The sequence below is a fragment of the Gavialis gangeticus genome, unplaced genomic scaffold (assembly GCF_001723915.1).
Source record: "Gavialis gangeticus isolate Ggan-Ray unplaced genomic scaffold, GavGan_comp1, whole genome shotgun sequence".
Classification (NCBI taxonomy): Eukaryota; Metazoa; Chordata; order Crocodylia; family Gavialidae; genus Gavialis; species Gavialis gangeticus.
Window position 1 is genome coordinate 9433877 of NW_017728995.1, and position 26841 is coordinate 9460717.

A 26841-nucleotide genomic window follows, 5' to 3' on the forward strand; every position below is an offset into this window, starting at 1 on the left:
CCCCCCCCCCCCCCCCCCCCCACTTCCGTTACAACAGACTTACCAGCTGGACCCAGCTGCTCTCTACACTGCTGGGCTGCGCTTCTGGCCACCTGCATGCTGTGCTGCTGCTGCACGCAGCATTTTTCAGCAACATTATCGGCTACACAGCCAAAAAAAGCCGATTGCCGATACTGAAAATTTTCTTTATATTGGTGCAAATCAAGATATGGGACTAATGTGTCAGTGCATCTCTATATATTAAAAATAAAAATAAAAAAAAGAAAGAAAGAAAAAAGTGTTATAGGAATGGATACTGCCTTACTTTCTACCATCAGCAAAAGCCTTAAAATTCATACATTGCCACAAATTTTAGACATCAATAAACCTACATTTTCCCACAGAAAATGTTTTAAGATTTTTTGGATGACTTTGTTCAGTTTTTTACTCCTAATTTATACAAAATGCAAGCTATTTACTGTAGTCATTTTTGTTTAAAACTTGTCAATCCTTAAAACATAATCTGTGTGAAGCTGACTTTGCTTTGTAATATTGATACATTCTTGTTTTTTGGATCCTGCATATCCAGCTCCTTCAGTTCTGCTTAGTTCTGGAAGAGCTTCTAGCTTCTTTTTGCCAGTTGAGTAAATGACAAAGTTGTTTCTAAATCCATATTCTCAAATTGCCTTATTTAATTGAAACATACCACATCTTTACTTCACTTTGCTATGGTATCTCTTCCTATCTGGGAGATGAGCATATCACCCCTGCTCTTCTTTCTCTGTCTGCTAATTCAAATATGTTTAGAATATATTTGCATGTTCAGTCATCCCAAGAGTGTATTATTGTAATTATTCTGAGTGTAATATATTACCCATTTCTATAGGTCAAAGAAAAAGAACTTATGGAATTCAATAAAACTGTGAATGAAGCCCGTTCAAAGATGGATGTAGCTCAGTCAGAACTGGATATCTACCTCAGCCGCCATAATACTGCTGTCTCTCAGTTAAATAAAGCAAAAGAGGTACTAATGACTACTTCCGGAACTCTAAAAGAAAGGATATCTACTATCAAAGAGCTTGACACAAAATTACCTCAAGCTGAACGGGAGCTAAAGGAGGTTAGACCATAAGTTTTTTTTTTAATATTTCATGTTTTAAAAACCATTCATTCAGGAGCTTTTTTTTGTTCCTTTAATGTAGTCATACTGCACATGAAGTGTAGTTCTACTCTGAAAAACAAGAGTAGGTCCATCCATAATTGGTAGATCTCTATTCCACATACCCATTTAATCACCTGTTCAATTCGGTAGCTTCACACCTCTGCCTTCACTTGAGCATTCCTCTCAATTGCTTGGCTAGCATTGTGCTAATTGTCAACCATGATCTACTCTGACCTGAAATTCTTGAAGCTAAAGGCAAAGGGTTTCAAATTTTATGTTTTACCCTTGATATTTGAATATAGTTTCATTATGATGGTGATGATGATCATTATCATCATACAGTTCTTGGGTATTCTCTCACTTTACTTAGTGTGACTGGGCCTCATCATAGAAGATGCATCAGTCAGCATCCTGACTGACAAGACCCGAGTTTGCCTAACATCTTTTCCTTTTGGTTTTCTTTGTTGTCCATCATCATGACTTTCCTCAAATCTCTGGTATTTAAAGCTGTGACCAATTTGTGACAACCTCAGACCCATGACAGATGGGCATGTCAAGTTCCTATATTGCCTGCAAGTTTAATTACTAGGAAATGCTCCCTGTGTAAATCTCTTACTTCCTGGGTCAGAAAGGAGCAAGAGGCCAGGTTCCAAATTCATACCTGAAGCAAGACTGTGGCATCGATCTCTGATCCCACTCTCAGACTCCACTGATCTCTTGATGTATGAGAGTGCTTAAATCATCTTCAAGGATACCACCAGCATTTTCTGTACTGGAAAATGCCTCCACAGAGTGCAGAGAGAGATCTCTATTCCATGGAAAATCTCCTTATGAAAATGTCACCATGTCCTTAACCTTTTCACGTCCCAAGACTTCTTAGGCTCAAGTGGATCTTGTTGGAGCTTGGCAGTTCCCAAGAGAAACTCCAGAACCAGCTTTCAGTTCCATGGCAGCTGTCCTAACAAAACCCAGAAACAAGTACCTTAAGCATTCCTCAGCTTTGCCTTCACAGCATGATAAGCTTGCTCCAGCCACTCTTGGTTTAGACACATCTTAAGTTTCCACTAGTGCTGACACATTTCATAGCTATGAGTGACTTGGGAACTCAGATGAAACCAAAATCTCTTACTTTCTCTGCCTCTGCTGACACCATCATCAGACTTTTCAGCTCTAGCCATAAATGTGGCCCGCAGGTGCCCCAACATTGGACAGCCGTGTATTGATGTATAATACTATGCAAGTAGGTGAAATTGAAAAAATGCTAAGATTAAGTAATAGGAATATCTATACAAGGGAATTAATTTAAGGACTGTACAGTTAAAAATTAGAAAGTTATAATGTAAAAATATTTGTAACTTTTAATTCCATATATTACATTTTTCTTTTTATTCTGAATAAGGCTGTGATTCTCTAAGGACCTGGTTGTCCATCTCCCTTAGACAACTTAAAAAAAATTCTAAATGCTTAGGTTCCTGTATTATGATCTATCAAAGTGTAAAGCTCACAAAAGAAGTTCGTTTGCATGTTTTTCACTTCATTTTGATAAGTCATTGTCTTAAGAATATCTAGACTTCAAATAATATGTTGCTTCTCACACTATGAAATAAATATTTTTGTTGACTTTGTTTACATTGTTAGAAAGAATGTAAGCTTGAACAACTTGGAAGACAGGAGTTGGACATTAAAAATCTTGTTCGGGTTCAACGTCAAAAAGTAGAAGAAGCAAAAAGTTCTTTGGCAGTCAGTCGCAGTAGAGGAAGAGTTCTTGATGCTCTACTTCAGCAGAAGAAATCTGGAAAAATTCCTGGAATATATGGGAGATTGGTAAATTTTAAGAATTTCAAATCATAGAAAATTAAGATTGGAAGGGACCTCAGGAGGTCATCTAGTCAAGTGGGTCTGAACCTTTTTTGTACCAGGACCCGTTTGTAAACATTGGCCAATCTTGACCCAGTGCCCCCCAGTCCCAGTGTATGGAGCATGGGAACCCCCAAGCATCCCCTTGCAGGCTGGAACTCTGACAGGCTGCAAGGCAAAAGCCATGGGTTTTCCATGTTTTTCTCCTTTTAAAGGAGAATCCATTTTTAAAATTTGTTTGCGACCCTTTCATACTTTCTTGTGACCCACTTTTGGGTCGCAGCCCACAGGTTGAGAAACACTGATCTAGAATTGCCACAATTTGTTCTGGTGCCAAAATCCACTCAAGACAGGTGGCTGAGGAACTGTCAGGAAGCAGTTTACAACTACTCGATGCTTCTGGACCAATATGCACTTGCCCAGCATAAATTAAAACAATTTATGGGCTGCGTTGCCCAAAGCCAGTCGTCGGTGGTTCTCAACCTTTTTTGTACCAGGACCCACTTGTAAACATCAATGGCCATTCCCCACCCAATACCCCTCACTGCTGACCTGCTACTCACAGCACCCAGGCTCCCGCCCCCCAGTGTGCAGGGCACAGGGGGTCTCAACCAGCCCCTTACAGGCTGGAACTCTGCCAGCCTACAAGGGAAAAGCTGTGGTTTCCCACATTTTCCTCCTTTTAAAGGAAAATCCAGTTTTAAAGTTTGTTCACGGTCTTTTCATACATTGTTGCAACCCACTTTTGGGTCTGGACCCACAGGTTGAGAGAAGCTGTCTTGGGGAACATATGTAAGCCTAGAATTGCTAGAATCACTGTAGCCTTGTCACATCCCCTTGCTGCCTTAACAGGATTTAGATTGGGGCTTGTTGAGATTCAGTGAGCGTAGTCAGTGGCCACATCTACACGAGAGGCTGACCACAGTTGCCCATGACTACTGCACAATACCATCACATGGCAGAAAACATGATCAGACACTATTGAGTAGTAGTCTTGGGCTACTGTGCAGTCAGTATCGCAACTGTGCAGTAAAGACTGTACAGTCAGTGTCTTGGTTACCTCTGGCCATCATGACTCTTCCATGTTGGAGGAATGCCTAGGTGAGTGTGCTGCTGGTCTTTTCTTGCATCACAAGGAAAAAATAACAGATTTGACCCAGATAATCTCATGTAATAGCTATATCTTAGGTAGAAACACCTGGAAACTGTTAAAATGCAGTGTTGAGCATCACATCTCTCTTTAAATGTAGTGTGATCTAGAAGACTACTACACAGTAACTGTTTTTGTGCCTGTTTTCTAGGTGTGCACTGATAAAGATTTTCTTGCCCAATATCGATAGCCAATTGTTAGTCAGCCATATTGGCTGATGCCAATCCAATAGCCAATTTACAGGAATGCAGCCTGGCAGCTTGGAGACCAGCCTCCTGATAGTAAGTTTCTGGAGGGGAAGGAGCACTGGGGGGGGCAGATCAAAGCCCCATGGTAAGTGAGGGAGTGGGGCCAGGAGCAGGTGCTTCCCAGCCAGGGCAATGAATGTGACCCCGGGGCTGGGAGTGGGACAGAGCTGCAGGCAGTTGGTACAGGGTGGGGGGGCTCCCCACTGCTGTGCAGTCCCCTGGGGGAGGCATAGGGGCATGCTCCCCCAGATTTGTGTGCAGGATAGAGGCAGGCTGCCTGCTGTGGGCCTAGAGCCAGGGGCTGTGTCAGCCTTTTCCCAGCAGGGGAGCTGGACGGGCTGTGCTTGGAGCGGGCAGGGATGGGGTGGGCTCAGCTGTGCCAGGAGGATGGTAACAGTGCTGGAAGGGGTGGCTACATTGGGGCTACAGGGAATTTTGGGGTGGCTATAGCCTGTCCCTAGCACTGACCTTGGTCAGAGCACTCCACTCTGCTACCTTTCCCTTGGGAACCCTGGTGGTCGAGCAGGGGCAGCACTGGGGAAGTTTGGAGGGCTATAGCCATCCCAAAATTCCCTGTAGCCACACCTCCCAGCACTGCCACCGCCTGCCCTGCACATCTGGCCTTTCCTACTCCCAACCCTTCCCCGCCCCAAAGAGGAAGAGGCTGGCATAACCTCTGGCACAAAGCCCACAGTGGGCAGCCTGTCCTCGCCCTACCATAAATCTGGGTGGGTATGTGCCCCCCATGCCTCCCTCAGAGGTATGTGCAGCAGCAGGGAGCTGCTGCCTGTTGTCTGTCCCGTGTCCACGCCCCCCCACCCCGGGCGTGCTCAGCTATGTCTCTGCTCCCAGCCCCGGCGTCACATTCATCACCCTGGCTGAGCAGCCCCTGCCTCAGCCCCACTCCCTTCCTCTCTGTTGGGGCCTCAATCTGGGACCCCCCATGCCCCTTCCTCCCCCATAAACTTACTACTGGCAAGACACTGTTCTCTTAAGCTCCCAGGCTGCATTCCTGGCCATGTGCATACGGCATTTATTGGTGACATTATCAGCCAAAAAAAGCTGATTGCCAATAATGTTAATTTTCCTGTTATCAGTGCTGATCCAATATATGACTGATGTATCAGTGCACCTCTACTATTTTCTATTAAGCATTTCTCTCTTATCTACCTATCAAAACAAAGGGAGATGCTATAGCTGGTTCAGTAGGCAAAGGATACTTATGTCTAGAGGCCTGACTTAAATTGCTGGTGCAGCTCACTGATATCGTGGCCTGATGGTAGTAGGGAGGAGCCTTGTTTTGCGCCCAGATCATGGTGCGCCCTCCACATCCCCTAAGTGCCTGAGGGACAGGCTTAGGGCCAGGTTTAATTGCAGCAGCAGAGGTCTTGTTCCTTAGGCCTCTGATCACTGCTGAAAAGCTCACAGGGAAGAGATTTGCAGAAGGGACAGGGGGAGGAGAGAGCTTGGGGATTGGTAGGGGATGCACTGTTTGCTCCTCCAGGCAGGAAAACTAGGGGTTGGGGGTGCCTGGAAGCTGCCATGCCATATGGCCCTGGCACTGGGTAGGGGCAGGGCTGTTTGCTCCTGTGTGCATGTGTTCTTGCCCCACCCCACCTCATCCCAGTTTTCCCCACTCTGGGCTGCTAGGCTTTTGCTGCTGCCTATGGCAGCCATCTTGTTGCAGCAAAATGCCACAATATGGCTGCTTGCTGAGGAACTCTCAGCAAAAGTCCATATTGTGGCATTTAGTTGCAAATCAACATTTTTCATGAAAATGCCTAATTTTGTGGGGGGTTTCCACAAAAAATGCAAAATTGTGATTTAAACCAGGCCCTACTTGTGTTATAGAACACAGAGCTTCACTAAGAACAGAGTTTTCTGAGTGATAAAGGTTCAAAATTATGAAAACTAGCCACTTAGACTGGTATTACAGAATTGGGGGAAGGGAAACAGTGCTCAAATAGTACATTGTAACTGTATACTATTATGTTGGTGATTATAAAACAAAATTTGACTGAACACTTTTCTCAGAGAAGTTGGACAGTTCCAAAAGGGTATCCTCTAAAAGGCAGGACTGAAATTAGTGGGCAGGACCACTAGTGCAACCCTTCAAACCAAAATAGAGGGTACTGCAAAAAATGGGCTAAAATTGGAAACACCTGGTAACTGGAGTTGAATATACCATTTCACAGTAGTCAAATGCAGGGTAAAAAGTTGGGTAACACATTTACTATTAGCACATGTATAATGCTATATTTGAACTACTATAGAGAGAGAATTCTCACAACTCCTCTCCCCCAAATAAAAAAACATTTATGTGCATTTCAGAAATGGGAAAAGTGGGGCAGAGGTTAAGTAACTGTGAGTTAAATAATTTTCAAGGCCACAGAGAATGAATGATAGAGCTGATTCAATAGTATAAAAATCTTATAGATCTTTTTATTTGTAAATTTTATTGTGCTTTACAAAGAAGGGCCTGTATCATAAAGCTTCATTTTATAGATAGAGAAATTGAAATGTAGCATGGTAAAGTGGTTTGCCCAAGTTTACCAGGGAGGGCAGTGACAGAGCCAAGAACAGAACATAGATCTTTGTCCAGCAGGCCATTTTGACTCACTAAAATGTTAGTCTAAGTATCTGAATTTGTGTAGCTATTTTAATTTGATAATATTTATTGCTTTTAACGCAAGAATCATTCAGTTGCCACTCATCTATACATTTATGAACCTTGGGTTGGATTAATAAATTTCTTTTGTCTTTTTTTACTAAAACAAAAAGGTGGTAATATGTTACTGTCAACTACCATGCTGATCAAAATGTTTTTGTCCTTTGTCAATTACTAGGGAGACTTGGGAGCTATTGATGAGAAGTATGATATTGCTATTTCATCATCTTGTGGTGCCTTAGACTACATTGTTGTTGATACAATAGATACAGCTCAGGAATGTGTGAATTTCTTGAAAAGGCAAGGGATTGGAGTTGCTACATTTATAGCCTTGAACAAAGTAAGTATTAGTATTCTAGAGATAACTCATACTATTGACTCTTCTTGTGTTACAGAATGTACTTTATCACCATCATAACCCATAGGTTGAGTAAAGCTAGATTTTTTTTTTCTATTCGATATCAGAGCTTTAGGACTTTCAACAGCATAGAGAATCTCTGTTTCACAAAATTTACCCTCCCTAGTGATTTCTATCTGGAAAAAAATCTTCACTGTGATGTACAATAAATGTTTTTGTGTACTTATACAAATAACTTGAAGCTGAATTTGTTCATAGTTTAACACAAATATTAGTACTTACGTAGTTATTTCTTGGACATTTTTATTCTGAAAATAAGAGCACTCCTTTAATATCAGTTATTGCCTATTTGCAATGGGAGAATCATTGCAGCAGCTGTATAATGCCAGAAAACTACTGGAAAAATACATTCAAAGGCATCTTATTTATTTTAAACTGAATAATTGGTGTTTTAACTTACTGTACATTTTTATTTTCCATATAGATGTCAGAATGGACACAACATATGAGTAAAATCCAGACTCCTGAAAATATTCCTCGTCTATTTGACTTAGTGGAAGTAAAAGATGAGAAGATTCTCCCAGCCTTTTATTTTGCATTACGTAACACTTTAGTAGCCAACAACTTGGAACAGGCCACCAGAGTAGCATTTCAAAAAAATAAAAGATGGAGAGTAGTAACTTTGCAAGGACAAATCATAGAACAGTCAGGTATTTAAAAATATAAAAGTATTTGTTCTTGATTTTTTTTTTTTTTTTTTTTTTTTTTTTTTAAGGGGGTATCAAATCAATTTATCATTCTAATATCTTTACCCATTTCACTTTAGGAACAATGACTGGTGGTGGAGGTAAAGTACTGAAGGGGAGAATGGGATCCTCAGTCATGGTTGAAATTTCAGAAGAGGAGGTTAGTTCTAATATAAGTAGAAATAGTATTTCTTGTGAAACTTATTTACTATATTTTTTTCTGATTTTTTTTTTTTTTTTTATGGTTCATATGTAAATACTATGCAGAAGCAAATCAACATTGGTAAGTAACATCTCTGGTAACATACAACCTCTGGAAAACACTGAGTTCAATAGATACAGCTGATACTGAAATATTTCAAATTGCACTGATTGCTTTGTAGTGTACACTAACATTTATAAAGCATTTTGTTATCTTTTATTCTATTCTTACACAACTAATATGGGTTGTTATGATTTTAATGTACATTTGTATGTGTAATATCCTCTGCCTTAGAATAGGTTGATATTTCTTAGACCCAGAATGTTGTCCCCATACTGGATATGTAAAGAGCTGACTAAAGGAAAGAACTAAAACAAGGAAAGGACTGAAAATATTGAACTGTTGCTTAGCAGAGCTGTCAGCTGAGCAGCCAAGATGGGAACTTTTAAAAAAAAATTTGTGAAGTCCCTACAAGATTTTTTGGTGGATGGAAAAATTTGGCTCTACTCTTTAAAACATGTGTACACTGTTTTTCTTGACGTAAAATAACCGGCATTTTCTTTAAAATGAAAATCCCTTTCATTTCAATTTTAGATCATTCTTGCTATTTTTCAGCACTTACCTTCGGTCAGAAAGAGATGCTAGTCTTCCTGACCAGACAGGGGTAGTCTAAAATAAATGTGTCAATTCCTAGAATTAAAACACTTGAACAGATAAAAGGAATTCCTCCTCCAAGCTTCAGTTGTTGCCAGTGCAAGCTAGATTTTAGTTTAAGCAGGGGGAGAAAAGGAATAGAATCATGGATAGGCCTTGGAGACGCTTGTGAACATTTGCTATCATAACCCAGGTTCTCCAGTCTGTCTGCCCAACCTCCTGTTTCATTCCCTTCATCCATACTCAAATATAGCTACTGGGACTGTGCTTTGCTCGACTCCACAAGCTAACTCGTTTAGAAATGGAGAGTCCAGAACTGAGAGTTCTCTGCACTGTAGCCTGCAGATCTAGCCCTTTTTCTTTAGGTTGGCCCGTTATCTTCATCTGGGTGCACATGTATACATACAACCCATGCCTCTCACCCCTGAACTTTGGAAACTTACATGGAGATAAATCTCAGAACATAAAAGTTACTCCAGCAAAGCCTAGGTACGATTAATGTAGATCTCAATCACTCACAGGAGTCTCAGGGTGTAGACAGACATAACAATTTTCTATCTCAAACTAAGAACACAAATAGAAGTTTAGCAAAATTGCTTCATCCAGGATCAAAGTTAGCGTGATTTAGTTCACTTCTATTGCTTCAGGATCATGTAGACATAATAGTTACTTTTAGCACACCCCACCTCCCCTTTTAAAGAAACGAAGTATGTCCATTACCCTCAGGTTCTTCAAGCATCATCCTATTTTTGCAAGGTTCTTGAATTATCTGATATGTCTGTTTAGAAAACCTCTTTCCTTATGGCTCCTTAACTTTATCCTGTCAAGTTTCTTAGCCTAGATCCTTACTTTCACAAATCATTAGTAGTCTAACATACTTCCTGAATAGACAGTCCATTGCCAACCAGGAATGATATCTGAAGGCATCCATCAAACTAATATTTCACCATTGAGAAATCTCATTATCAACATGTAACCATTATAAAATAAAACTTTTGTTCTAAGAGAGGCACCAGCCTGGGAAAAACTGCAAGATTCCTTTTCCATATGATAGAATCAAGTTCTCATATATATGCACTTGTGATGGTCCCTTAATTCCAAAAGTAATATGCAGAATCAAAGCAAAATACAAATATTCTAATTTTTATAGCCCCATATTAATTGAGCCAGTTCTTTCCAACAAATCTTACTGGTTATTAAGGCTCTCATGTGTTTCCCAGACAGTACCATACTTGATATTAGAACCAGGAGGTCAGGTACTTCAGCCAAACTTCTTCCAGTCATAAAATGTGACAGTGTAAATGATGGCTGGTGGAGTGCTACCCTGAAAGACTCCTTATAAGTACAAGGGTTCCTAGTACAAAGTAGAAAGTTTTTCCTAAAGAAAATTTACTCTTCTAAACAAAAGACTTTTATTTGGGCCACTCAAAATGCTTTGACCTACTGGAGGCCCCTTAAAAATCTTTAACTACAATCTATTTTCATTCAATTGCATTGAAGTCCAATTTACATCATTCTTGGTATGTCACTGCAGTTGCATTCAGTTCATCACCCCATGATGATGAGGTTTTTAAGATGTGCTTATACTAACACGTTAGCAAAAATACCCACCCTGTAATGTAGCATCTCATATTGTACTTTCATACTTTACAGGGCCCTGCTTCCTTGAATGTACTTTACCGTTTTGTTCTTGACAGCCTTGCATCACCATAACAACCACTACAAACTCACTCCTTACACAACAGTTGACAAATGAGATGGTGTTAAGACCTCATCCCAAGTTAATTCCCAAAGTTGTCAGACTTGTTTGAAAGATCCAAATTTATGTTTTATTTGAAAACCATATTCCTCCTAGGAAAAAAATTCCATACCGCTTCAGGGATTTCAAGAGTTCTGTTATGTTGCTAGACGCATCCTTTCAGGTTATTACCCTTTTATTGCTGTCCCTGGAGCATCTTGGTTTCAAGGTTTTCCTCCCAGGGAATATCAAAATACATTTTCCAGTGTATACCAATCTTATTATAGCTCCAAATATTAAAGCTGAGTCCACAACTAGAGTATAGTCTGGACCTTCTATAGGTTTCAAGAGCATTCTTATATTTGAACTTTGTTAGGTAGCTAAGTGGAGTTAACTCCCTTGTACTAAATCTTGTGTCCTTGATCTCCTACCGTATTAAATACCAAAATGGTAAATAATTATTTAGGGGCAGCCAGGATTCTCTTTCAGACAAGACACTGTTTATCAGTCACATGAAGACCTATGTTGATGTTCAAGAAAAAAAGAGAGAAACATATACTAACTTCAATTCTTTTGAGTCTGTGTGGCTTCCTGTTTTGGCATATGCCATTTTGTCCTTGTGCCTCAGCCTTCACAGCAAAGGTTGTAAGGGCAGAGCAGTTTCAACTGTTCCTCAGATCTCTTAATAGTTTAGAATCCTAAATAGCAGAAAGCAAGGATAGAGGTTGGGATTGAAACACGTATTCACAAAATCTTCAACTATGTTTTTACCGTAAACGTCGTGGTAGAAATGTTATCTATGTGCATCTTACAACCAAAACGCTATACCTACTTTTTCAGAATCCTTTATCATCATTGTCCTTTATTGATTCCTTTTTATTATGCTGTCTCTTCCTCAAACTAAACTTTTGGCGCTGTCTTCAAATTTTTGCCTTTGTCTCTACATTTCCTATTTCTTTAATTAGAAAAAAAGTCCTTGGGCTAAAAAACTTCTACTTGAAATGCATTGTTTTATTTGCATTATTTTTTTTCCAGTTATACCTCTGCATGATTGATTGCTTTCTTTGACTTAGCTTAAATCTGTTCCTGATCAAATTTAGGATAAACCAGAATAAGGTGGGACTAAGATCATGTGCAAATAAAGATCATCTATGCCCCAGATTTAATTAAATCCGCTTAAACCTCTTTACTTTAAAGTAAATGCAGCTTATCTTGTTCTTTCTTCCTTGAATTGATATTGTAAGTGTCTCTTCAGTTTTTTTTTTTTTTTTGTTTCAGAAATCATTAGCTGTTCTGGAGTATGAAACAAGTCTTGTTCTATTGTAAAGTGTGATTTAAAAGTATGGTGCCAGATGAACTGATATTTAAATCTAATATTTGTGTAGGTGAATAAAATGGAATTGCAGCTGCAAAATGATTCAAAAAAAGCAGTGTGCTACCAGGAAGAGAAAGTAGAGCTTGAAGATGCTATAAGAAAATTGCATCAAAGTGTTCAAGAAATGAGAAGCACTTTAGAAAAGTATACAGCCAGCATACAGGTAAGCAAATGTATTACTTTACTTTATTACTAAGCTGCATGGCCTCTCCATGGGAATGGTAGAAATTTGCTTCCCCAACATACTCTTAAGTGTAATAGCCCCTTACCCTTCAAAATATGAAAAGTTTAGTATCCTAACAGAATCTTCTGTTCTGTAGAGTTTATCAGAACAAGAAGTTCTCTTAAAAGACCAACTTAAAGAACTTGAGGCTAATGTAATTGCTGCTGCTCCTGACAAAAACAAACAGAAAGACCTGGAAAAAAATCTTAATGCCTTCAAAAAAGGTATGTCATAGTGGTTTTGGGGTTGGGGGGCGTTTTTGCTCTTTTGGATTCGGGTTATTTGGTTAGAGATGCAACTTATGGTGACATTCATTATCAATCACGAATTGGGGTGAGTATTACAGCTTGATCAGTTTGGGTATATATTTTTTTTTCTAATGAAGTGCCTTCTTATATTCCAAGGGGATACGTTTTTAGGTGGTCCTTTTCTCATTATTGTCAGTAGTCCAGGTTCATGTTTCATTTAGGCTAAAACTTGCTTTTTGAATATTAGTAAATCTGTATTGGATGAATCATCTTAATGACTTTACTGCAAAGGGGGTCTTAAGGAAATGTAATTTTGCTTAACCAACATTTTTTGTTTTCATTTATATTTATTAACAATTCTGGGGTTTATTAATGGGAGAGATACTCCAACAAAAGTGTATCTGTTTTGATTTTGGTTTAGCACTACTCTAGTTTGCTTATTGCATGACACTTTGCAGTTGACACTACACACTGCAGCAATTCAAACAAGAGCTTTCTACAAAGTAAGCAATGTCAGGAGTCAGAATATCTATTTAAAACTAAATTGGAAAAAATATTTATTACATTCTTTACTGTTGGTACTGTATCAATCCCATGTGTTCTAGTATAGCCCTGTTTACTCTAAGAACATATAAAAAATAATAAAATGTCAATGTTAAACCAAAATTTATAGGTTGAAACACAGTGCTACCTCATTATTATGAACCCCTGTGGGCAGAGGGAGAAAACTTCATTAAAAGAGTTCTAGGCAGTTTGCTGCTTCAAGAAGTCTGTTCCTGCTTTAGGGATTTCTAAAGGGATTGTTTAGAGATTGACCATCTCTAAAGCCCCTGGCAGACATTATACTGAAAATGTGATTAAGTAGTTAATCACATCTTAAGTAGCAATCCGGCCACACGCTCATGCAATTACTGGTGCAATAACCATAACATTATTGCACAAAATGCATGGTAACTTTATGGCTGGTTCCCATTGTGCCTTACACCACTGCTCCCATGTTCAGTTTGTTACCAGGGCTGGGAGTGCAAGTCAGCTAATCAGTCTTGAAGGGTTTCAGTGTATTCCCAGGGCTGGAAGTGCCCATCAACTCACTGACTCCCTGTACTGGTAGTAAGGCATGTTTAGGACTTGAGCCCAAGTCTGACAGTTGCACTTCCTACTGTGCACATACGGCATGGCAGGAGGTGCTGTTGTTGGGATCATGCATCTTACCTTATCAGGCCTTTAACTGAACTTCTGTCAGCAGCCCAAGTTAATTTGTTTGATCTAATGTAGATGTAAAATTTGTCTCTGGTTTCTTACAAAAGTAACTATTTTTTTTCCTTTAGAAAAAGAGAGTTCTAATTATCACTTTCAAAAGTTAACTACTAATTATAAAAGTAATAGTTAAAAGTTTGTAGAAGTAGGTTAAAATTTTTAAAAGCTTGTTGACCTAAAAATAGAGTTTGACACCTGGGCTTTTTTAATTAGGTACCTATTCCATGCTGTTTTAAGTTCCTGAAAAATCACTTAACCCAAAAGATCATCATCATGCCAGAGAGGAAATGAACAGGGAATAAATCATTCTAGATATACTCGTTTCAGTGTTCTTCCTTTAAATCATACACTCCTGTGTGGAGATGGGATACTGGGCTAGATTGATCATTGGTCAGACAGTATGGTACCTACTTATGTTCTTAGCATTCAGAAGTCCTATGATTAAATTTTGCTTGGAGACTGTAATTAAGAACTAGCTATTTTGTCTGATCTTCTCTTTCACTCAAACTTTTTTTTGACAGATTATGAATGTGTTGCTGGAAAGGCTGGTAAAGTAGAAAGTGAAGTTAAAAGATTACATAATCTCATAATTGAAATCAATAATAATAAACTTAAAGCTCAGCAAGACAAACTTGATAAGATAAACAAGGAAATAGATAAGTATACTTCTGCTGTTACTAAAGCCCAGGTGGCAATCAAGACTGCAGACAGGTATAGTAAACATTTATGTGCTCCAATTTAAGAACCTAGGATTGTAATTAGTGTTTTGATCATGATCATTGTATTGACATATATCTTTACTAATAATTTATCAAACTACCATTTTTCATCACCTTTATTTATGACTAGATATGACCTGGGGTGGGCTCATACAGCTTCTGTTTTACAATATGAAATGTATTATGGTAGATGAGATTAAAAATTATTGCCTTAACTGATAAATAGGCTTATACGACACTTGAGAAAATGTAGGCATTAAAGCAAACTACCAGTGACTACATATCAACCATTTTAGTATCATTTAGAATCAAATTTCTGGTTTTCAACTTAATCATAAATTTATGCATCAGAATCTTAATTTAAGTAGAATGCAAAAACATAGTTGCATTGCAGATGGGTTTAATTTTTAAATTTGTTTCCACAGTCACCATGAAAACTGGCATTCCTCACAATATTCTATGGAATTGCTGGGGGGAAGAAACTTGCCAAAAACAAAAGCTGTCTTCCCAGTGGGAGCCAGCTGCTGCAGATGCCCAGCCTCCCAGGGCGGTAGCTGCTGGCATGAATGGAAGCAGCCAAGATGGCAGCCACCTCCTTCCACCACTGATTGATCAAAAGCAGGGCTGCTTTTTGGGTGGTCCCGCCCCTCTGAGCCAATCAGTGAAGGGGTTGAGCCACATGAGGGGCAGCCCTCAGCCAATCAGCAACAAAGGGCGGGGATGCCTGGGCTAACGGGGGAGTGGGGAGTGCTGCAAGCAGCTGATGATTTTTACTTTGCCTCCATGTGCTTTAAGTAGATCTCTAAGTAAGGGATTGTATTACTTATTTGCTGATTATCAGATTATAGCTTATTTTCTTTGCAAAAAAGACCAGTTATGCTTTTCTAGATCCATGTTGTACTTACATGAATATACAAATATCTTGAATACCTACTTATTCAGAAATCTGAAAAAATCTGAGGAGTCTGTTCTTCGCACTGAGACAGAAATTGGAGATAATGAAAAGGAAATAGATGACCTAACAAAAATGCTGACGACACTGGAAGAAAAAGCTACTGAAGTTATGAACGACTGCAAACAAGCTGAAGTATGTGTAATATCTGTGTACCTCTTTGGAGAGAACATAGTTTGTAAGAGTTATTCATGAGCTCTGCTTATAAAATTATAAGAAGCTATACCCTTAAAAGCATTTTGTGACAAGCAGCCTTTCCTAAGCTTTAATGGTATTTTGTTAACATTTGACATCCAAAAGTCTAGCAAAACCAGAGGGTTTGCAAGGCTTCTAAGAAGTGTTCCATAAAAAGGATAACTCTGAGAATTGTTAAGCTTCAGATTTGGCCCTTTTAAAAAAGATTTAAGATTTGTTCTTTTTTCCATACCCCAGAGTAATGCTGCTTCTGTCTTGTCATCTTGACTCTTCCAGAAAGAAGAGGGAAGTCATGTAGTGTTAGACCTTAGTGAGTGTCCTACTGCAACCCTACCTTAGCTGGACAATAGTCAAGGATCATGGAAGAAGTACCAGGCAGCCTGAGGTGTGAAGGTTCTTGGAAGCCTTCCTTGCACCTGCCTTTATTCCAAAGCATACCTGTGCAGCATGTATATAACTCAGCTCTGCTAATAGAAACAAAGATTTCTAACATAGTTGTAAAATGTATGGAGTGCTATCATTTAGATTCAGGAAGTTAAATACAAACACTAAGCAAAAATGATTCTTTGTTGTATATTCATTTTAACTGGCATTCATTTGTAACTCTAGAAACAATATATATTTTTAATTGCAGTACTATAAGTGCAAGCTTTTCCCAAACAAGTTTGAATTTCAACTTTTTAAATATTTTGGTGTCTCTGCTTAGGAGTCATTACCAGAGGTTCAGGAGCAGCATCGTAATCTACTTCAAACAATGAAGTCAATTCAAGAGGATGAACATGTTCTTCAGAAAGAGGCCCTTAGTATAAGGCTTAAAATTGAACAAATAGACAGTCATGTTGCTGAGCATCAATCAAAGATAAAATATTGGCAAAAGGAGGTAAGAAATGTTTGGTTTAAAATAATTTGTTAATGAGTAAAATATAGGATAGGAACTCCAATCCATTATAGTTTGTGTGCTTGCAGATTGTTGTGTTATGAAGCTGTGGCTTGCATCATCTCACTCAACACCAGTCACAGGGCTATGGATGAGAGCGAGTGGAAAGTCAGTCTACTCACATTTACATGTTTTCCTGTCCTTCCGGTTCAGCAATTTCCAGGGTGTGTAAGCCTGCAGTTAGCAGCAGGCAGGCGTTTATGCATCAGCATCCATGCAGTAACAGTTTCTGCCCCTACTCTTAGCCCGTAATGAGAGTTTAGGTGGAGCAGCTTACCCCTCAATGAAATAAGTTCTCTGATACATCTTTCACTTTGTCCAGATAAGAGTGGACATTAGGGCTGTGCGAAGCTTCGGTCCCTGATTTCATTTGGTAGAGATTTAGCCAGATTCAGTGGCTGAATCTCCAAATCAAGTCAGGAGACCCTTTAATCTCCCCGAATCGATTTGGAAAGATTCGACGATTCAGACACAAACACAGCTTTAAATGGTTTTTCTACCTACCTGAAGGTGGCTTGTGAATGCTGAGATGCTGGGGCAGATGGAGCGTCCCACAGGAGTGCCGGGGGGGGGCCCACACAAACCATACCTGGTACCTCGCGGTATGTAGAAAAAACATTTAAAGCTGTGTCCATGGCTGGATTGTTGATTCTCCAAATCGGCATCAAATCTTCAGATCTGGATTCAGCCAGATCAAAATCAGGGACAGTGATCCAAATCAACGATTTGAATCACTTCCCAATTCAGGCCGAATCTGAATCGAATACAGCCCGTTTTGCACGCCCCTAGTTGATATGCAAACACTCCTTATGAGTTGAGGCACAATAAGTTCTTATGCCCTCGGTAACTGAAAGCACGCAGCCCTAAAGATAGTTGCTCAAATGCTGAATGATCTGATCAACACCAAGGGAGTGCACATTTACTCATTATGGCTACCCATGAGGCCCAAAGACACTGTCTCTGAGAATTCTGTATGAATGTTTTGAGAAGAATTTAAGAGCAAGATATGCAGTCTTAGCTTTCATCACATGTTGGAAGGGTGATGGACAAAGCACAAGCCTGCCTGCTTTTTCAGATGTTTTCCATAAGAAGGTAAACTGAACTGGGACCAGGCCTTAAGATTGAGGTGGGGCAGATTTTTATTTAAAATTGGGTGGCTATGAATGCATACTGAGTGAAGGACTTGATTATATTTTTTAATTAATGTAAAACTTGGTAAAGCTACTTTTCAGGGTTCATTTGAAAACTAGTGGTGGCAAGTATAAGCATGTTGGGTAACTGTACAAATTGATTTTTAGATATCAAAAATATCACTGCACCATGTACAAGCAGAACCAGTTGAAGAACTTCCAGTTCTAAATCAAGAGGAGCTTGAAGCAATTAAAGATCCAGATATTATAATTAATCAAATAGCCCTTTTAGAGGCCCAGTGTCATGAAATGAAACCAAATCTTGGCGCCATTGCAGAATATAATGCGAAGGTAAGGCTTTTTACATTGTTTTCATTCACCTTGTAGCAGCTTGACTTCATTATCTGTTCCTTAATCTGTCAAAGGGCACGTCTATACAAAACATTTACTACGAAGCTGCCTAATTAGCTCCACAGTAAACGTCTCAGTGTGTATATGTGCACCCCTTCTAGGGCACAGTAACCTAATAAACTCTGCCTCAGGTTAGTACTTGTCAATACAAGTATTATCTTGCAGCAGAATTTTTTAGTGCACAGCAACGCACATGTAGACACTGATGGGGCTCGCTAGGGCACGAGGGTGCTCTACCTGCCAGCTTGCCCCGCACTGAAGCACCCTTGTGCCCAGCCAGCCCCTCTGCAGCATGTTGAGCTGGGTCAGAGCAGTCCTGGGCTGACAGGCTGACCCCCAGACCCACTGCTCTGACTCAGCTTAACATGCTGTGGGTCCCAGGTGCACATGCCCCGGAGTATATCATGCCAGAGTATATTTCTTCAAATTGATTGCATGTGTAGATGCACCCAGTGTGTAGTACTTTTCAACTTAACTGTCCTCATGAATTTCATGCTTAAGAGTACTCAACGTAGACATCATCATTTTTGGCCAACAGCATCTGTTGAGGTTGTAACTCACATTCTGCTACTTGAAAGCAAAAAGTGCATGTATAGAAGCACTGCTGATTTGGATCAACCAAAGAGTGATCTGACACTTGCATCTATCCTGGTATTCCCTCATTACATGTCCCCTGCCATAGTACTCTCTTCCCTGTTTCTACCTACCCTAGCCCTACCTGACATGCTGGGATGTACTGCTATATTTACACAAGCTTGCATCATTTACCACTTCCAGGATTTGATCCTCCTGTCAAAAAGCCAAGATGGGCATACAGGGCAGTTATACTGCAACTACCTGGGGGGGTGAAACTTCCCTGTGAACCTCTGTTTTCAGGAGGTACATCAGAGCTAAAATGAAAAGTGCAGTACTGGTAGCAGTGGGGTGAATGAATATAATCATCTAGTCATTTAACATTAATTGTGTACATGTCTATAAAAAGTTTATGTATATTAGCTTTTTTTACTGAGATGCTGTTACATTTTGAAAAGTTTTGGAAGGGGGCCTCAAGTGTAAGAAGGTTGAGAACTACTGAATTTTACAGACCACTGTGTTTGTGGGTTTTATTTTCTCTGTAGGAAGAACTATACCTGAAACGCGTGGCAGAGCTGGATGAAATTACCAATGAGAGAGACAACTTTAGACAAGCTTATGAAGAGCTTAGAAAACAAAGACTTAATGAGTTTATGGCTGGATTTAATATAATAACAAATAAACTAAAGGAGAATTACCAAATGCTTACTTTAGGAGGAGATGCTGAACTAGAGCTTGTAGACAGTTTGGATCCTTTCTCAGAAGGAATTGTTTTTAGGTTGGTCAAACATTTGGTCATGCAAAAGTCATTTATAATCATGGTATTCTTTCTTAATAGTTTATATGTTTAAAAATTAATGAAAATCTCTTTTGAAACAGGTGATCTTTTCTTTCTAGCTAGTAATGGCATGAATAGCAAGAGAAGTATTTTACTGCACTGTTTCAAAATTAAAATTGAACTAATGTTGAATTTTACTGTAACTAAATGAATAGACTTACACTTGCTTGGAGAGAGATGTTTGGTCAAGAAAAAAAATTGTAAAAATACATTGGGTTAGCATCACGAGAGATGAAAATTCAGACCATAAACAACCTGTCTGGTTTCCACCATTTGCAGGATAAAGGGAACAAAGTGACTAACTTCATAACATATCTTTCCTTTCCGTAAGTCAGTCCACCACATTGTGTGAGGCTGGGGACTGCTGGACATACAATACATTTACACCAGGGTAATTTACATTACTTTTATACAAAGCGGATGGACAACCAATTATTCCAAGGTAGCTGTTCGCCATCCCCTTCCTGTGGTGGGGAGCAGGCAACAGCCTATATGCCTATAACAAATGACTACCTTGGAACAGGCCCAAGCACACAGCCTTTACACATGGGTTTTACTCCCAATTTCTCCCAGTATAATTCTGCACCACATTCAAGTAAGTTGCATTGGTGTATAGCTGCACATCTTTTGTCCATTCCTTGGTTATGCTGATGTAAAAGGCTGATTGCACTAGTCTAAATGTGTTGTGGGCCCAACCCTGGTGTTGAACAACACAAGGGTAATGCTATGGATTCTGTTCTATAGGGCACAAATGACTGTAGCTGTATAACCATCTTATATTATTATTACAGTGCATTCATGTAAAAATTGTAAAGATTGAGATTCCTATCAGGGGGATCTATCTTACAATAATTTGAATATTATCTCTTGAGGCATGGAGATTTTACACATTAATAAAATATTTTCATTTTAATAACTATTGATTAGAGTAAATTCAGAAATTACAAATTCTCCCATCTTTTTCAGTGTTCGACCACCAAAGAAAAGTTGGAAGAAGATATTTAACTTATCAGGAGGAGAGAAAACCCTTAGTTCCCTGGCTTTGGTTTTTGCTCTCCATCACTACAAGCCAACTCCACTTTATTTCATGGATGAGATAGATGCAGCCCTCGACTTCAAAAATGTGTCCATTGTAGCATTTTACATATATGTAAGTACTTCTCTAGTAGAACTAGATAATAGCAGTTAGCAAAATAACTTATCTCCCAGAATTGATTTCTTACAGTTATGGTTACGGTACCAAATTTAACAGATTTTCAGTGTAGGCTCAAGTATTTATGAAAATTTTCAGAATTTGCAAACTCTGAGTTCTATTTAGCACTAATTAAATAAGACAGATGCTGAAAAGGGGGTTCTCTTTTTAGTGTCCCCTGTTCTTGTTGAGCTGTTCAATGCTGAGCCCTTTGGAGAAATACAACTTCTAACTTAAAGGGTTTGGGTTTGCTAGATTCTTAAGAAAGGTCTTAAGGAAGATCTTAAGTTTCCTGTGCAATTTTTAGACGTTCACTTACCAAAGATTCCATACTTGCAGTTAGTCTTCCACCAATCCTGGCCTCTTAGACTAACAGGATGCTGTCATGGAGTCTGGAGTTTCATAGTTGGTAGAGTCGGAAGGGACCTGAGCAGATCATCAAGTCTGACCCCCTGCCATGGGCAAGAAAGAAAGAAAAGAGTTCCACTGTGTCATTCCACCATTTTAAGGACGAAGAGGAAATATTCATGTTTTCATTTTATTACATTAATCTGAGCTTCCCTTTTAAACTACAAGGGATGACCTAGATTCACCCTCTGATTTCTTTTTTTAATCTGATTTCTTGCAACTACCTTTTCTGAGGCTTTATCTTAAATTCTTATTAATCAAGATAATCAATTGCACTTAAAGATTTATAACCAAAAAAACACAAATGTAATTAATTATTCTAGTTATAATTCAGAAGCAGAAAATGTGGTTCTCTGAAATTTAACAAACATACTAGAAGAGCTTTAAAACCAAGATAGTGAACACATGGATAAGAAATGGATAATTCCACTATAATTATATTTTTGAAGTTAATTAAAAGATCACACACAGCTTGATTAAAAATAAAGGGATCCCACCATGGAATTGTGATTACATCCAACATGCATGTCAGCATGCTGTTTTGTTTTGTGTAACAAAATTAATTTCCACTGAAGTTGAAAAATTAGTCCTAATCTGTGTAGAAAATTGGATGAGACAGGGAAACTTGTTTTCATTTATTATTACAGCAAAAGCTGTGTTATCCGGCACTTTATCAGCTGGAAAGCTCCACTAACCAGCATCTGAGGGGTGTGGCAAAAGTGAAACCGGAAGTCCCACTTCCAGTTTGGCCACGAAGAGCCAAGTTCTGCAATTCTTTGGCCTGCAGCCTGGGGCAAAAAAGCCTACGTGGGACCCCGCTCCCTGTCCCCTGGCACACTGATGCCAGGGAGTGCACCACACAGTGCACATTTGATTAACCAGCATTCCCCATTCCCAGGGGATGCTGGATAACAGAGCTTTTTGCTGAATTAGTTTTATTATTATTAAAATTTAGCACCTTCACTAATACTTCATACCAAATCAAACTCCATATCCTCTGTGATTAACTTTATTAAATTCTCCATTTTTGTGCAACCAGCATGCACCACTCACTGCATTTTCATGGACTGTCAGCTGTCACTCGTAGTGGTTTGTCCAGTACGGCATGGCTCAACCATATCTGGCCCATAGCACCCTGCAATCTGGTCTGTGGGTCTTCCTGCAGGTCTGCAAACTGGGCAGTAGGGGAGTGATGGCTATTAACACTGTTATTGCTCCCTGCCACCAAATTTCAAAGCCCCACGCAGCTGCACCAGGCCCCAGCTGGACCAACCCTGCACAGATAGCTACATCAGGTTCATGGCCCATGTCTCCTGGACTCCTGGTGGAACCTGCTATTCTACCACTAACTAACTATATTTTAACTCTTCAGGTGTAGCAAAATATATATAACCTTAAGTTCTATTCATTGTCATTCACTTTGCACTGCATATTTATTCTGTAATAGCAGAAGACCCCTTGTTCCACCCCACTTCCCTCCTATCTAGGAAAATACAATTCTCTGATTCACAACCAGGGTACCTGGGAGACCCTTGCAAGGGTGCCATGCAGTGTTAGCACTGTTAGGTGTATCAACATGATTCACAAGGTAAACCCAGAGGGCACATCCAGACGAGCACACACGTACTGTTTGTGGCACCACAGACCCGTCTGCAGTGCTGCAAATTGCATGTGCTTCACACGCAGGCATTTGCCACACTGCTGATTTGCAGCATGCTGGGTTTTGACACAGGGAGATTCTAGTGTCAAAAAAAACTGCACCGGAAAAAAGTGGGGAAGCACACGTGGCAACAGCATGTGCAGCCTAAAACCAGAGCCTGGCTGGCCAGAGCCGTGTTCCAGCTGCCAGCTAGGTTCTGCATGCTCAGATCACTGCTGCTGGAGCCCCAAGACCCCAGGTAAGGCTGCTAGGGCCAACCCAGTGCTAGAGTCAGCCTCCCCTGCCTGACCCAGAGCATTTTTCTGCGTGCTAACCCCACATGCAGGGGTGTGTGCTGGGGCAAAAAAGTGAGACAAATTCGTGCCACTGCTTTTTTCCCTGTGGCAACTGCGTGCCCCTACTCCATATGGACGTAGCCAGAGATTTCAGATAGGAATCCACAGCATTAAAAAACATTCTGAACTGTTGGGTTGAGATCTGTGCAATGATAGAATTGCTTTATCATTTTTTGTAGTAAAAAAATGCATGAAAACTAAGAGCTGACATTTTTCTGAGAGGTGAGACAAGTCTAAGAAAGTTGAGAACCACTGTTTGACCCATTCCAACTGATAGTTTGGCAGCTTGCCTTGTTGCTAGCCAATACAGCTATCCTCAATGATAAATAAGCCTTATGGAATCAGAAGAAATGAGAGTAACTTCAATGGAATTGTTCATATGGGCAAAAGACCTGTGTATTTAAGTACCTACAGAATTGGGATTACTTTCCTGCAAGGTCCAAATTTTGTCAAGCTCCATAGAAATTTTGGCCAGTCAGCACTTGAAAAATTGCTAAATAGTCGTAATTATTAAAAGGATGTCCTTTTCTAAAGTACAGTTGTAAATATAAGACTTATTTCCTATAATATCACTACAAAAGAGTATGGACCTTAAAATAATGTTAAATAACACAAATGTTTTCCATTTCAGGAGCAAACAAAAAATGCACAATTTATCATCATCTCTCTGCGAAATAATATGTTCGAGATTGCAGATAGATTAATTGGAATTTATAAAACATACAACACAACAAAAAGTGTTGCAACAAACCCAAAAGTGATTGCATCTAAAGGACTTGCTGAACTTGGTGCTGTTGGATGCTGCTGAATGCAACATTTCCTGTCCAGAAGAAACTGAAATCTTTCTAATGAATATTTTCATTGTATAATTGTTGTTTTGCCTGTTTTGTATAGAAAAAAAATGTATGTTTTGTAATTGTTTGTAGATATCTATATCTATCTAAAGCTTTGTAGATATCTATTTCAGTATTTGAACATAAGCCAAAATTTGCATAAGATCTATTTTTGGTCAATAGTCTACTACACTTAATTTTTTAATGGATACTCAAATCTGTATAAACTTAAGCACAACAAAACTGGTCCCCAAAGTATATTTAGTTCCACTTCAAAATTCCATTCAGTGGGCTTCATATCAGTGTTTTAGGTTCTGTTTATAGTTTTTGAATCTGCTTTTTATTGTCTTTTACTAAAAATAAACATTAAGCTAAAGTTTTTCCCTTTTTTAAATATTATCATGCAGAGGTGATTATAAGCCTTACTGATGGAAGTGTGATGTATACAGGTGCTATTACTAAGTGGGAAAGAAAAGAATGTGCATATTTAAATATATACTTGTATTAAAGCAAAGTTTGGGGGCCCTGAACAAAAGAAGTCAATGCAGTTGCTGCACTATGGCTCATGCACTTAGAGATATTTTAAAAGTGAAACTGTAAAAGGAAGATCTACCAGTTTCAGCCATTATTTTATACCACAGCTGCATTAAAAATACAATAGTTCCATGAAGTAACAACTATATTTTTCACTCAAACATTTTTATGAGACTAAGTAGTGCAGAAGTCTACCCAAAAGCTATGGACAGAGAAGATGAGGAGTCCTTAAGAAGGAAGTATGAAATAAGAAAGTTTACTGGCCTGAAGATCTTGCATGTTCAGACATGTTCCGTTCATCATCTTCAAAGCAGCTTCCTCCCGAAAAGAAGCACTTAAAATCATAGAAAGTTAAGGTTGAAAGGGACCTCAGGAGGTTATCTAGTTCATCCCCCTGCTCAAAGCAGGGCCATTCCCAATTAGATTATCCCAGTCAAAGCCTTGTCTAGCTGGATTTTAAAAACCTCCCATGATGGAGTGTGGGGCTATTGCTCAACAACTCAGGAGAGCTGGTTATCAGTACCTAGGAGAGAGCTGAATTCCTGAATGACTACTTTGTCTCAGTCTGTCACCGGACGAAGGGAAAACCATGCCAGGCAGAGTACAGGATGAGCACAGTAGGAATAAACACCTTCCTACTATTGCCATAGAATTGGTGTATGACCAGTTAATAAAATTAGATGTATGCAAGTCAGCAGGACCGGAGGATCTTCATCCAAGTGCTGAAGGAGTTGGCCGAAGTCATTGCAGGACCTCTGGCAAAACTCTTCCACAACTCTTGGCACTCTGGAGAAGTCCCTGACAACTGGAAGCAGGCCAGTGTTGTGCCCATCCACAAGAATGGCAGAAAGGAGGTAACTACAAGCCAAACTTCCATCCTAGGGAACATCCCAGAAAAGTTAATCAAGGAGTCTATTTGTGATAAACTTGCAGAAGGTAAGGTTCTGAATGACAGCCAGCATGGCTTTGTCGCAGGCAGGTCTTGCCTTACCAACCTCATCTCCTTCTATGACCAGGTGACTTGCCACCTGGACACGAGAGAGCAGGTTGACATTGTATACCTAGACTTCCAAAAGGCCTTCGATCTAGTATCCCACAATGTCCGCAAGAGAAAATTGGAGGATTGTGGGCTTAACTCCAAGACAGGTGGGTGAAAAACTGGCTGCAAGATAAAACCCAGACGGTCATAGTGAATGGCTCTGTGTTGTCCTCGTGAGAAGTGGACAGAGGCACCCCTCAGGGCTCAGTGCTTGGTCCAGTACTTTTCAACGTCTTCATTAATGATTTGGATGTGGGGGTGAAGAGCTCACTGGCCAAGTTCACAGACAACACCAAATATGGGGGAGTGGTCATGCTTGAAGATTGTCTACAGATACATATGGACCTAGACAGGCCAGCAAGCTGGGTGGATTGGAACCTGATGAAGTTCAATGTTGAGAAATGTAAAGTGTTCCATATCGGGACGAGCAACCCCCCAGCACACCTGCAGGCTTGTGGCACCAAACTGACTAGCACCATGAATGAAAGGGACCTTGGAGTAATAACAGACCACAGTATAAATGAGCCAGCAGCTGTAGCCAGATGGGCAAATAATACTCTAGCATGTATCAATCGAAGCATCTCCAGCAAAGCCAAGATGATTCTTCTGCTCTACTCAGCACTGGTGAGCCCGCAGCTGGAATGCTGCATCCAGTTCTGGGCACCACACTTTAACAGGGATGTGGACAAGCTTGAGAGAGTCCAAAGAAGAGCCACCTATGTGATCAGTCTTACATGGTAAGCCATACAAAGATAGACTGAGGGATCTGAGACTCTTCAGCCTGAGGAAAAGAAGGCTGAGGAGGGACCTGGTAGCAGCTGACTGCTATACTAGGGGTGTACATCAAGGGCTCGGTGAGCAACTGTTCACCATGGCACCCGAGGGGAAAACTACAAGTAATGGCCACAAACTCCTGGAAGATCGATTCAGGCTCAACATTAGGTAAAACTTTTTCACAGTCAGGGTGTTTCACAGTCAGATGTGGGGGGATGCAGGGGGGCAGTGAAGAAGGCCAAGGTGGAGATGGGACTGGGACTAGCTTCCTGGATCAAGGACAACAAGAAGTCCTTTTTTAAATATATGGGGCAAAAAGAAGGTTCTGGGTAACATGGGACCGCTGCAGGACAAGCTAGGAAATTTGGTTGTCACACCAGACGACAAGGCTAACATTTAACAATTTCTTTGCCTCCTTTTTCCTGAGCAGGGACCAGAAACACCCC

General features: G+C 39.9%; 1 protein-coding gene across 3 annotated transcripts in view; it reads left to right on the forward strand.

Moving 5' to 3' along the window:
* SMC4 (structural maintenance of chromosomes 4) overlaps positions 1 to 24428 on the forward strand; it is an 87098-nt gene extending 62670 nt beyond the window's left edge. For all 3 annotated transcript variants that reach the window (XM_019503224.1, XM_019503226.1, XM_019503225.1), the window contains exons 11-24: positions 866 to 1099; positions 2780 to 2965; positions 7243 to 7404; positions 7907 to 8132; positions 8249 to 8328; positions 12148 to 12300; positions 12458 to 12584; positions 14387 to 14576; positions 15527 to 15671; positions 16438 to 16611; positions 17967 to 18149; positions 19328 to 19560; positions 20587 to 20770; positions 23847 to 24428. In XM_019503224.1, the coding sequence (XP_019358769.1) occupies positions 866 to 1099; positions 2780 to 2965; positions 7243 to 7404; positions 7907 to 8132; positions 8249 to 8328; positions 12148 to 12300; positions 12458 to 12584; positions 14387 to 14576; positions 15527 to 15671; positions 16438 to 16611; positions 17967 to 18149; positions 19328 to 19560; positions 20587 to 20770; positions 23847 to 24023 (2454 nt within the window). In that variant the 3' untranslated portion in view covers positions 24024 to 24428. The remainder of the gene's footprint in view (positions 1 to 865; positions 1100 to 2779; positions 2966 to 7242; positions 7405 to 7906; positions 8133 to 8248; positions 8329 to 12147; positions 12301 to 12457; positions 12585 to 14386; positions 14577 to 15526; positions 15672 to 16437; positions 16612 to 17966; positions 18150 to 19327; positions 19561 to 20586; positions 20771 to 23846) is intronic.
* The last annotated feature ends 2413 nt before the right edge of the window (positions 24429 to 26841 follow it).